Below are 13,284 nucleotides of genomic sequence, written 5' to 3'. Positions count from 1 at the left end.
ATAAATATAACTATTACCAGACTGCCAGCTATGCTTGAGGACCTCGATGGAACAGTTTAGTGAAGGACATTATCATATCTTTCGGCTCAAATCTGGTTCAAGGCCCTTTGTCTGGCATATCCAAAGTGGCAATTACAATCAATTACACAATTACCTCTCAACAAACCCATGCTTTACGTATGGGTTCTCACATATGTTCAGGAAAGACATAACCCTAACAACTGATCAGGAAGCCAAGGTTATGTAGTGCTGGATTAATGATTAGACTTGATGCAATGATCAAGGTATTTACCAACCTTCCACAGTTTCCTGATTCTGAGATTTTATTTGTTGTATTCCCCATTGATTATCAATGGTGGTAGAAGCACAATAGATCTGAAAAGAGACTGACAGCACAGGCTTTCTGTGTAGGTAATTTGTAAAATGGGTATGCCTTTGCCTAAAAGCAGATATCCAAATAGATTTACCAGACTGATCAGGTCCCATATTTTAAATTATAATTTGTCTTGGCAACTACTGGATTTTGAGTAACAAGCTTATTGCTCATTCAATATGCAAATGCTTTCCAGCATTCCCAAAATGTATTTCCCACATTCAATTCCTTAGTGAAACCAACATGATCCCTTAAATATTGCCAATGAATATTGGCATGAAGATGTTAAGCTAAATTTGTGGCAAAATTGAACTTCTAGTTTATATGCAACTAAACATGAAAATCATACTTTCACATATTTCCTCTTTTAAAAACTTTTTTTTTTTAAATTGGAATCTGTCCTGACAAGATGATCTACCACACACATGCTACCCATTCTTCATTTCAGCAAAGGTGATGATAAAGAAGGTGGTTTCTTTCAAGTATGGGCAATACGCAGCACAGAACCGACAGGAAGAAATGACTATTTCATGTCACAGAAAACTTACCTGCATTAACAGTTAGCACCCTGCTGAGTTAGGCACAACAGAGCAGTCACACCATATACACAGAGACCTCACCCTCCTCTACTGCCTGTCCAGGAAAGCTGCACTATTGGGGAACACATATTGCTCTAGCTGGAGGTGGCTACCATATATCTACAGAGACTCAATAACCTCTTTCCTTCATTTCAATCCATTGCTTCAGCTTAAGTTCTTTATTCTGAGCCTTCTCTTCCTGCCCATAAAATTATTCCTTTTCTTTTGACTGGATTTGTTTCAAGGGGATAAATAATCTAATTTGACCCTTTTTTTTAAATTATTTTTTTTATATTTATCACAACACAATATTTTTTTTTATTTATCACAATAATTTTAGGGCAATGGAAAATGGAAACTTTAAAACCATCAAGATTGTTGTTATTTTTCAGGAGACTTTATACAAGACTCCAAAAAAGGTTGGCTTAATTGCAGTGACCTAAGGAGAGCCGAAAAATGAATTTATTATTTCTGATTAAATGGCTGACAGCAAAAAGAAAGAACAACTTCACATTATCTATTTATTGAACTCAGAAAACTGCATGCCGTTTCTTTTGAATGGCCAATATCTTTTCAGTGCCAAAATCTTTTTGCTATTATGGACCAGACTGATTGACACCTGGCCCTCCAGAAATCTAGTTTGTTATTTTTTTCAAAACATACACAATTCATTTTATCTACTTGAGTGCTTAGACCATTTATAAAAATTGCAACACATTTAGACCATTTATATTTATAAAAGTTTCTACATTCCAACTTTTCCATAGATAATTTTTGATTTTCATATTTAAGTTTATATTCCAARATCAAACTTAATCAAACACAACTATTTTTAAACACCACCAGGGAAGTATATGTTGCAAAAAGARCAGAATGACATTTACACACCTAATGTACAAACATCTCAGTGTCTGTCAGCTAATGAGTGCTCCAAAATCTTTGCTTTAGCATTCAATAACTAAACCCTACTAAAAGCAGAGAGGCTCCAYTGCAAGCACAGAATACTCTTATTTGCCTTTCTCCAAGAGGAGTTAATAGGTCTCTATTGCTTAATTTATTTTTTTAYGCCTTTTAAAACATAGATATTATGAATTCTAGAACCTTTTAAAATTCACAGATATTCAGCTGGGTGTGCAGCTATATTTATCTTGCATACTTAATACAGTATTCATTTCTACCTTTAAAAGGGGACTGTCAATGAGCTCTATACATTCTGTTTCTGAGGGATGGTAAATGCTAAAGGCACCAAAAGATTTTTAGCTTAAGTGTTTATAGAATTGTAAGAAGCAACAGAAACACAGAAAGGTATCCACTACTTCATATGAGTTAGTTACTAGTTGTCACAAAATTTACAATTGAAGGGATTGTAAGAAATGTTTAAAGCTTTATAGCTCAGATCTGATGAGCTTTGAAGAAGCTTCACTGCTGAGAAACTTCTCAAAATGCCCTTCTGTTTTRTCTGTACTAACTGTCTTGCGACCTGCCAATAGTAGCGGACTCAACTTTCAAGCCTTTCTCATGTTGGGGTTACTTATTTTAATTATTTTCCCTTGAGCAATTTCTAATTTCAAACTTAAAGAAATAAAATTAACTTAGAGATTCTTAACTCTCTCTCAAATTTGGTTACCAGTAGAACATAAACTGTAAAAGAATATGAACATATAAATTTAATTTCCTKAGGAAATTAGGTTATAAAAATGAAAACTGGGGAAAAAAACACACTATCATTATTAAAGGATAGCAAATTTTTAGTATTATACAAATAAAAATGGAGTGACAGCACTGTAAGAAATGGTAAGTGGTTTGAACAAGTCCTGAAATACAAATGTCATGCATAAGGAGCAGTTTCAAGAAAGATGAAAAATAAAGAAAGAAATTATAAAGGCAGGGGGAAGAAGCACCGAGATTCTTAATCAAGTCTATGAGTGAAATGAGACAAATCAAGTCTATGAGTGAAATGAGACAAATGATCAGAAAACCTGAGACAAGGTTCAGAAACATCTACATTTTTTGACATAAATTACTTAGATTTAACAGGTAGATTTCTTGTTTTTTTCTTCATTTTTGTTGCTGCAGTCTTCCTATGAAATTTGATTAGCAAATAGCATGAGTGTTAAGCTTTAAGAGTTATGGAATATTTTCTCAACTGTCYACTTTATCACCCAAAAATGTATGAATCAGCAGAGATATGTAAACAAGTTGAATATTAATGTCTCAGTGAAGAACACACTTAAGCACAAAAGTAGGGAGACCCGCTTCCAACAGAATTTATCTCTATTCTGAACATCATCACAATTTAAATAATGGAGAAAATTATTGAAATGCAGAAACGAATAACAAAAGCAGCAACAACAAAAATAACCCCCTGAACTGAAATGTTAAAGAAATGAAAGATTAGGAAAGGGRTACTCAGGAAGTAGTAGGAAATAGAGCAGACAAATAAACTATGTATGAAGAAACATTCTGTTTTAAGTCAAGGTATCTTAGAAGCAGCGATTAGGTAAAGTGAAAAATATGCAAATAAAATTTTATGCAAAATAAAATGAAATTACAGGTCAAATTGTTATCAGGGTTCTCTCAATACATATAGAGAATGAGAAATATAAAGGAATGACAGCTCCAAAGAAGATCCTTGGGTGAACATATAAGCTAAAGCATCCTTGAATGTCAAAAGGAAAAAATCTGGATAAGAAATCACCTAGACAGAACACTTTGCAATTCTGAGAACAGCAAATGGCTTGATAACCATGGCAATCTGAGTTGGGCTATAACTGCCTGGAAACTGGGTTAGTCCTGACTATTCCCAGAATTCCACGGAGAGGAAAAGGTTTGTGTCATCTCCTCTGCTCCCTTACCAAATGATAAYTGGACACAAACAACTCGAGGAAGTTGCATAATGTTTCACTGGAGAAATTCACAGAAATGCTTTCTTTGCCACATGAGAAATGCCCTACAATTTCCTTAAGGCAATTGTCTGCTGTTTATTGAATACAGTTAGCGATTTACTTCCTTTGATCTTTGAATGCTTACCTGAAGTTGATTTTGTTTATGCTTGGCAAACACAGTCCTGGCATTAAAACTGATCCTTTAATTTGTTCAAGAGCTTCTTCTAATTGAAAAGCTGGTTTTGTCTGGACTGGAGAGATCAGAGCTAAACACACACAAAAGAAAAAAAAATTAAAATTGAAATATTTTGCGATAAATGGGTTAAGTTTCTGAAGTTTGGAAGCCTAAATCCAGACAGTTACAATAAACAGAGTAGTTTAGCAAAATTAGACATGCTAGAGTACCTAGAGTTGCTCTGAAACAAAATCCCAGTCTCTTTAAGTGTTTACAGTCACACACATATTTAATGGTTTTGCTATTTGCTTTTAAACCACACAGTTGAAAAAATAGGACATAAAAAACCCTTAACATTTGTTTTTACATCATGATTATTCCATTTGTGCATTAAGCCAAAGTTATGGCTTGCAGATATTTTACAGAGGCCAAATTGTAACTTGATAATTGAACCAGTGGGGAAAGAAGGAGTTCAGAAATGCACAACGTACTGCCACTTTCAAGTGAGTAGAAGTAGGATAGAGAGTAGCAGAGACAAAATTGCTATAAAGAAAAACCAAGAGAAAAAATTGTGATTCATTCTATTGATACACAGTGTGGGCTGTCAGTAGGACTATGAAGAAGCCCTAAACCAGTACAGTTTTATGTTGTTATTTTAATCTGACATTTGATCTTGAATTCAGAGACATTACCTCACAGTTGGCACAATTGCAGTTGGGAGAGTAAATCTGTTAAAGAATACCTAAGTAATAGACCATATCTTAAGCATTTGAACACTGGAAAGTTGACGGGAAATCAGACTTGGCCAAAGCTGTTACAAACTCCTGCCAATCTGCACTGATTCCAAGAAAGCAGGAACTGAGCTGAAGTGATCATTTCTTCCCAGCAGTGAGAGAACAGCTTAGAAAGTGGGCTAATTCAGAAAAAAAAAACCCTTTGGTACTTTATTTATATATACTAGGACTGCTTTTACTTAACAATAAACAAAATGCATATTCTTGAATATTTTGGAGGGAATATTCCCAAGGAGGGGATCATTAAGCTATTCTAGTAACTATCAGTGGCCTTGCAACATCTCTCACCCAGCTGTGAAGGCACAGTACAGCAACCAAGAAGCACACTGCAGTCAAGAAAKTGGGGAAAACCCAGGAAGCCACAATACTCCAAGGAGGTCATGTACTTACTGTGACAAGAATATAGTGAAATATCTCACAATACAATGTTTAGAAATAAAGGTCTGTTTTTCTTTTAATTTCTACTATCCAAGTATCACATATCAGATCTGAGCTTTTTGTCAGCTGTTTTGCTTTTGTGAAGTCAATTAATTTGAATGACATTAATGATTCTGTTCAATTATATTCTACTAATAGAAAAATATGGGGGGTTGGACTAATGGCCTCCAGAGGTCTCTTCCAAGCCTAACTATTCTGTGATTCTGTGAGTATAAAAACACTGTTATTGTGAATAATGGCTAAATATTAATTTACAAACCTGTTTGTTTGTGCTGAGAAAAGGACTGATGAGCACGTTGGAACTTAGCAGTTGCCTCCTGAAATTTAGATTTCCTCTGCTGCAGAACTTGTTCTCTAAATCTTTGTTCTTTTTCTTCTTCTTCCTTCTGTCTTTCTTTAAAGGCTCTGCATTAAAAAAAAAACACCATAGATAATTCCTATGTTTATGAATTACATTTACCAAAATATTAGTAACTTACTTGCTTACCAACGTGCAATTTTAGTACAAAAGGTTGCTTGTCCRTAAATTAAATGGTATTAACTTCAGCACAGCTGCAATTTAGTTTGCCTRAACATAAATGGGATAGCAGGTGATGAAGAAGAGTCGCAATATCTTTTTATTTTTTAACCTCAGCTAGAGATTTGATTCTTTTTTATATGTGAATTAACATGCAGACTTGACCAGTTCTTGTCACCAATGTGACATTTACAGCAACTGTTCCAGTACCACATAAATGTGTCACAGTGAGCAGATCAATGGGTAGGTTAACTGCAAATGCTCTGTGTGTGCATTGCACAAGCTGTTGGGGAGGTAATAAGAGTTTACAAGTTGTTATTTAGAAATAACACAAAGGAACTACAGCTTTTACCTACAAATGTGCAAAATTTAGTGCCAAATTTTTAAGAAGCTTCTTGAAAGACAATCAGCTTAGCAACACAAAATGGGATAAAATAGTAACATGAAACTATAATTGACAGAATCAGTTGTTAATAATAAATTTGTTAAATGTTATTCCCATAGGTTGGAAAGCAGAGCAGGCTGAAATCAAAAACATCACAAAGGTTTTCTTTAGTAGGCAGGTGCTCCATGAAGCTATGCTGAATCTTTTGTCCTGCTGACAAAACCATCTGAGAAACTAGCTCCTTGAGTGAAATACACCCAGTATTTTTATTGGCACTGTGCCTATGAAGGGAAGTCATATTTAATGGTTTTAAACTAAAAGAGGGTAGATTCAGACAACATATGAGGAAAAGGTTTTTATCGTGAGCATGGTGAAACACTGGAACAGGTCACCCAGAGAGGCTGTGGATGCCCCATCCCTGAAAACATTCTAGTCTAAATGCAGTAACTTCAAAAGTATGCTCTTCAAGTTACTATTCCAAAGCCTACTACAGCTGGGAGCTTCCCATCTGTGTATTAGAAATGTGATTTAACAGGTCACTAGTACACTAAGTAGATGTCCCYCTCCAGCCAGCATTAGTGGAAAGAAATGTTTAGCCATATGTTCTTTGTTTCTCTCATCAAAATGAGATACCTTCCTATAACTGTAATCACTAGGACCCACTTCATAGGTCTTCTTGCTTAATGGAGCAAAACTGCTACTTTACAGAGCTACTCCTTAACTCAAGCTATTTTAATTATTCTTCCTTTGCTTTTCAGGGTAAAAGTTCAAACTGAAATATTCAACTTGACCCTCTCTAGTATCCCTCCAAAATGATGACTGATCTCCTGTAAAAACAAATACAAAAATAATTTTGAATAGGTACTTTTTATTTTAGAAAGCTGTAGGGCTGTAATTGCACAACAGTAAAAAAAATAGGAAAACTGCCAACTAATTCCCAGGCACACACTTATACAGGAATATCCACTTCAATCCACTTGGAAGCCAAAGTGTAGCAGAGAGAGAGAGAGAGAGAGAGAGAGAGAGAGACATAAAGATCTTTCACTATTTTGAAAATTCATATATACATTTGTCAAAACATGTTAGAACTAAAAAGTAGAACTAGAGTTCACTGCCTGCTTTCAGTATTCCTGAATTTCACTCACCTTAAAATCTAATACAGAAATCTGCAATTTTATCCTGACTAAAGAAATAGGAAAATCACAAGAGACGAAACAGACTTGCTTATCCTAGCAAGTAGTTTAAATACATTCTTCTTCATGCCCTTTAATATTTCTAGAAGTTGATCAAGAAGGCCTTTAGTTGAACTGCAATTATTAAATTCAGACATGTGCAAAATTCTGCAACTTTACACCTGGACTAATTCCAGTGTATAACTCCAAAAAGGGAAAAAGTAAATTCTGACATAGTTTTTACTTATATATTAAAAAAAAAATTTAATGATTTAGCTGCACTCTTCTACATTCCTAATAATAGGCATAAAAAAAGCACTGTTGTTCCATATAGCTGGGAAATGAGCAAGTCCAAATGCTGATGCAAGAGGTCTTTTTCACCACAGCTCCTCATGATCACTATTTGATTTGGATTAAGACAAGGAGTAAAAAAGGATCTTATTTTAATGTAAGGAAATGCATTGAAGTTATTCAGTGAAGTCTTATTAACTTCTTAACCTCGCAGAATGCAAATCGTAGGTGCATTATGTAAAATAAATACTTTTTAAAATGCACATTTACATTTTTACTGAAAAAACAGTTAAAGCAAATGTTTGTTCATGAACTCTCCTTAAGCCACCAGCTTAGGTTCATATCACAGATGTAACACTGGCAAAGGAATATGGCTTTAAGATGGATAGTTAGCAGAACAATTTCCKGACTGGTGTTTTTTTAACCGAATTTTTCTGTCTACTATAAACAATCCAGTGGTGCAGCAGTTTTTGAAATGGCTGCCAAAATGTTTATGGAGTATTTGGAATATGAAACTTAAAATGCTTAGACGTCTCACATATACAGACATTATGTGGAAGGCATTTTTATGTTAAAAACARTATGAGTAGATGGTAGAACTATTTCCTGGTTAATTTTATGAAATTGTCTTCACAGTGAAGTGATGGATGCTACATTCCCAGGCAGACTAAATGCTTACTACTGCTTTGGATGAAAACAGTAATTAAAAAAGGAATACATACAGTGCTTATAGAATGCTATGACTCTTAATAYTTGAATTATGCTAACAAAAAAAAAGTTTGACTATATAGAAGGTGTCCTTGACTATATATAAAAGGAACCTTTTGATACTGAGTTGATATTATCCATCCATGACCACATCATGCTGCAAGACAGTGCACAGTAATTTTAAAATTGAGGTAGGGAGTTATTTGTATAGTCAATTACTACAGCAAGGCTAGAATGGGGTGTCACACTCAATATTCCCTTCATGGGCAAACAGGAAGCAATCCTATGTCCTTAAAAAGATTTGTGGATTTTGCCCAAAAATCAATGGGGAATTTATCTGAGCTACTTACCAAGACCAGGAATACTTATTAAATCTATTCATTCATTTTCTTTGATTATCATATGCTGAATACAAAAAMACAGCTGTTAGAGTTTCAGAASGACCAACCCGTGCAATACTGCMAGGGCTCACAGAGGGYTCTCCTGCAATATGCTCCAGAGGTTCACAGGAGGGCTGCCCACACTATATACCACTTGTTACACTCCAAGAATTGTTCATCGGCAAAACCCAAGCATACCTTCTATATAGTAAAGCTTCTTTTTTGTTAGCATAATTCAAATCTTAAGAATCTAATTATTATTAATGTAGCTATAATTGTGACTGAAAAATAATAGTAGTGTTWGCATATTTCTACATAAAAAGAGGCTCAATAATGTATTTTTTTTATTACCATGATAAAAAATGGTTTTAAGTGTTATTCATACATTGAGTTTCTATCCCTTTTTCTGATGGTCATTCTTGAATTGCTCTTTTGCATCCCAAGGCTTGGAATTTAATTCTGGTTTAGGGTGAACTAGCAGCATTTGGAGTACCTTCAGCAGGACCAACGGGATGCTCACATTAATGCTTTCTTCTCCCTCACCTTARGATGCACTTGAGTGAATTTGTTTTATTTGCTAAAACACTTGTACACTTCTGTTCTATYGTCATCAAACTGTAGCTACACACTACCTCCAAATATTCCATACATGGTCCCTTTTATGTATCTTACATTCTATTCTTTTTTACCTCAGAAGTCAGGTTTGTCAGATCTAGTTCTGCATTTCTTTAACCAATGATTGGTGAGTTGTTTATAGCCACGGAATGTGCAGTGCCAAGCCTGTGTGCCATCTCCTACCATCCCCTGTCTGTACTCTTCATGCCACATCCTGCATCTCCAGTTTTCAAGGCCTCTGCTACTGAACCAGGCCTGTATTTCTCTACACTACTTCATTATTTTAGAGTMATAAATATCTCATTCTCTACATAGAATAACTGCTTGTTACTGCTAATTATATAAAACTATGGTCATACAATAAAAAGATAAACAAAGACAAAACAAATTAGCCACAGACACCTGGTCATTAGAAAAGTTGCTGTTACAGCAAAACCAATCAAAACAAAGCTGCTGCTAGCTCAAGAAAAGTTCAAAGAGAGTGAGCTTGGCAAACATGTGCCCTGAGGCCTCACAAATYCAGCACAATCCCATGGCCAATTATCAGAAATGGCAATACTGCATTTGAAGTCTACATAGCTACAGTGTTCACCTACTTCTCACAGTTTCATTCTGATGTAGAAAGCCATAAAAAATTCTTAACACTTTGCCCTCTCTGTTTACCAGGTGCTGATGTTGTTCTCATATTTCTGGCCCTAGACTGCTTTTCATTCTCTATAGCATAGATTAATAATTTAAAAAGCTTTTATTAAATAATCAGTGTTAATCAGCCAGTAGGTGGAGCACAAAGCTCGTGCATATGTTGAAAATAAAGTACTATGGAAAGAACAATAGACAGGGAATAGACTGCAAACCAGTATCCATTTCTTTCCCCACTTACAATAGATGGATTASCTATTTCAAGGTAATTCAAAATTCTGAACCAAGATAACTGACTGTAAGGTTTATTTTAAAATGCGCATAGCCGATTGCATTACCAGAATGAACCAGCTACCTGCAGACAGCAACATTGCAGTAAAATGGGATACACATTTTGCACTGAGAAAAACCAGCAGGAAGTCTAGTTCCCAGCAAARCTGACAGCTGGTATTTAGAAAGCATTGTGTTATATAAACATAAAATATGATCCTATTCATTTGCATCAAGTATGTGCTTAGWCAGGAGCCCTTATTTCCAGAATATTATTTAAACAAAATATCAGCCAGCTATTGCCCCAGAGAATATCTGATTCTTAATCTGATCTTGAAATTGCAACTTCGTGTATCAGTGAGACAATAAAGAAATTACTTTCTTGATAATCAAGCAACTTGTATAAACTGTAGGGTAAGAGTTTTTGCTGTGTTGAAGCACTGCTGTTAACACAAACTAAGGAGCTTGGTCGGCAAAAGAGATACAAAGAAACAGATGGCATCAAAGGGGTTGAAAAAGAACCGTGGTTTAAGTTACYGAGACTTTTCTTTCCAAAGCTATCCTTGCTCTTTTCTGAGCAAGAGATGTTTTTGTCTTTTACTACTAAACCAATTAACTGAGCAAAGCTTGTAGAAGTTGAGCATTTTTAATGCTGAAGGTGCTGCATTTTAGGAGTATTTGCAACAAATCAATACTAGACTGTCAGGGAAAATTTCCTTACAAGCACATATAGAAAAGGTTGAAAACTGAGAGATCTGGCCTCTTCAGCCTGGTGAAGAGAAGGCTCAAGGGAATCTTATTAGTGTCTATAAATTCCTGGAAGAACGGTGCAAAGTGGAGAGAGCCGGGCTGCCTTCAATGATGTCCGCTGATGGGAACAAACTGAAACACAGAAGCTTCCCTGGGAATATCAGGAAACACATTTTTTGCCTAGAATCACCAAGCACTGACACAGATTGCCCTAGAGGTTGTGAAGTCTCCATTCTTACAAAAGCTCAAAAGCCAGTTCTGGGCAGCCAGCTCTAGGTGGCCCTTTCCTGAGCAGAGGTGTTTGATGAGATSGATTTGAGAGGTCTCTTCCAACCTCAACCATTCTGTGTGAAGGTTAGAGGTAGAAAATGGACTGTCACACTTCACAGTGCACTCATTCCTACTCTCCATATAAAAACACAAAAGATACAATTTGACTTTCGAAATTATACACCAGCAATGCCAAGAATAACTCCTGATACATGCCTGTAACCCCTGGCAGGGAGAATTCTGCCAGGTGAGAATGCAGAGCTTAAGAAAGTCATGCTACCTTGAGAAACCATCATCATATCTAACACCTTTACATGTGTAAGAAAGCTAATTGAAATTGGCTTACACACAGATTTGAGATAAGACYTGATRGTTGATCAATCAATTCCTAYCTGTGTAATTGTCAGGAAAAAATAYTCAGATTCAAGGAACTTTATTTTMWAATTACTTTCCTGCATATATGCAGTGACCCTGAATTTTAAATTATATGTCACAGCTTATAACATTATATCCACTTACTACATTTCTAACATTAACCAACTTACTCCTTTTCAGTTATTATGAGAAAACTTGTTATCATCAACTTCCATTTGAACTGATTATTWTGCTAATAATTATGCCATTCTTAATTATCAGAAACTGAAACAATTTCATTTTATGAATACCATAACTAAATTTTYAACTGGCTCACGTGAGTAACTTGGATTTATACTGTGTTTCTTAAGGCTGAAATGAAACACATATGGATATGTATTCATGTATCCATGAGTATTACTTTAACTACACAAGTCTGTCAAAAATATGCAGGCTGTCTGGTATTTGCTTTTACATTAGAGTATAACATTTCAAGACCAGTAATACAATAAACAGTTTTCATCTGAGATGCATAGCATTACAGTGGTTCTGTCCCAGAAAATGAACTTAGACATTTAATTTTTCAACTGAGACTCAGTTTATTACCTGTAAAGGTTGTGGGTCACACACTGTCTTTAATCACTCACAGGTGATTATACCTCCTCTTCCATTTTTCTTTATATTTCAAGACATAAGTTGACAGCACATATTGTCAGGCTAAAATTGCAACATAAACAATATATACCACCTCTCTTAAGAGTTATCAATGTATGTCCATAAGCAAACATTGTCAACAGAACTCATCTGATAGGGGAACTGTGGGGCATGAGTATTAATGAGTTAACAGGAGGTAGAGGAAGCTGATCTGAGGCTGGGGGCTTGCAAGGAGGAACCCATCTGCCTCTACAATACACACAACTGAGAGTCCTGTATGTGTGAGCACCATCTTAGCGTGAGGGAAAAGACCTCTATAAGTAGCAAACTACTTACAGCACTTCACTGAGACATTTCAGTACATAATTTACTTAATCCATTTGTCACAGAATATTTCATGGCTTTGCTTCTCACGTATGCAGAAAGACAGACTATGCAAAGCCCTGTTTAAAACGCCAGTACAGAATAACTTTATTAGAAACGTAACCCTGCATAGAAAGATGTTGCTTTGTGTTTACTGGGAAGTGGGAGCAAAAAGCCTTGCCATGAAGGAGAGGCTGTGCAGCTGTTATGCCACACAGAGGGAAGAGCACACACTTCAGAAGGCAACAATTGCTTGCCTGCTTGCCCATACTGTGCAGCTGAGTGTATTTTCCATACATCCACTGAAGCTAATAACACCCAGAATTCTAGAAATGCAGGTCAGAGGCACAAGATGAAAGTGCTGCTTACCTTTAGTTTATACAAGATGTGACTATAGTGAGTTTCCAAAAATTAGTGAGTAAATCAGAATAATGYTCTTTCTGTTTTTTATTTGTTCTGTAGCAAGAAAGTGGATGGGTGAAACTTTTCAGCTTGGATTCCTCTAGGCCAAAGCAGTGAGGCTATTTATCAAAGTGAACATGAAAATAGTAGAGATATATTGATCTGTCTCAAGGTTTTGACTCATTTTGCTCTTTTTGCTTTGGTTTTCTTATTTTTTTTTGGTTGTTTTTTTTTTTTTTATTCCTTCAGATGAGAAATCTCTGGAAGATTG

The 13,284-nt window shown here is 35.5% G+C and overlaps 1 protein-coding gene across 1 annotated transcript in view; it reads right to left on the bottom strand.

The window, feature by feature from the left end:
* Nucleotides 1–13,284, bottom strand: part of CEP126 (centrosomal protein 126) — a 35,310-nt gene that overhangs the window by 20,781 nt on the left and 1,245 nt on the right. The window contains exons 3-4 of the mRNA XM_057370812.1: nt 5,503–5,648; nt 3,982–4,102 (exon numbers count right to left, since the gene is read on the bottom strand). Coding sequence (XP_057226795.1) covers nt 3,982–4,102; nt 5,503–5,648 — 267 coding nt within the window. The remainder of the gene's footprint in view (nt 1–3,981; nt 4,103–5,502; nt 5,649–13,284) is intronic.

Source organism: Malurus melanocephalus, unplaced genomic scaffold (genome assembly GCF_030028575.1).
Source record: "Malurus melanocephalus ecotype Western Australia unplaced genomic scaffold, MMel_1.1 scaffold_134, whole genome shotgun sequence".
In the NCBI taxonomy this organism is placed as follows: Eukaryota; Metazoa; Chordata; class Aves; order Passeriformes; family Maluridae; genus Malurus; species Malurus melanocephalus.
The sequence above is the reverse complement of the archived record's forward strand: the minus strand, read 5'-3'. Positions and strand labels throughout refer to the sequence as shown.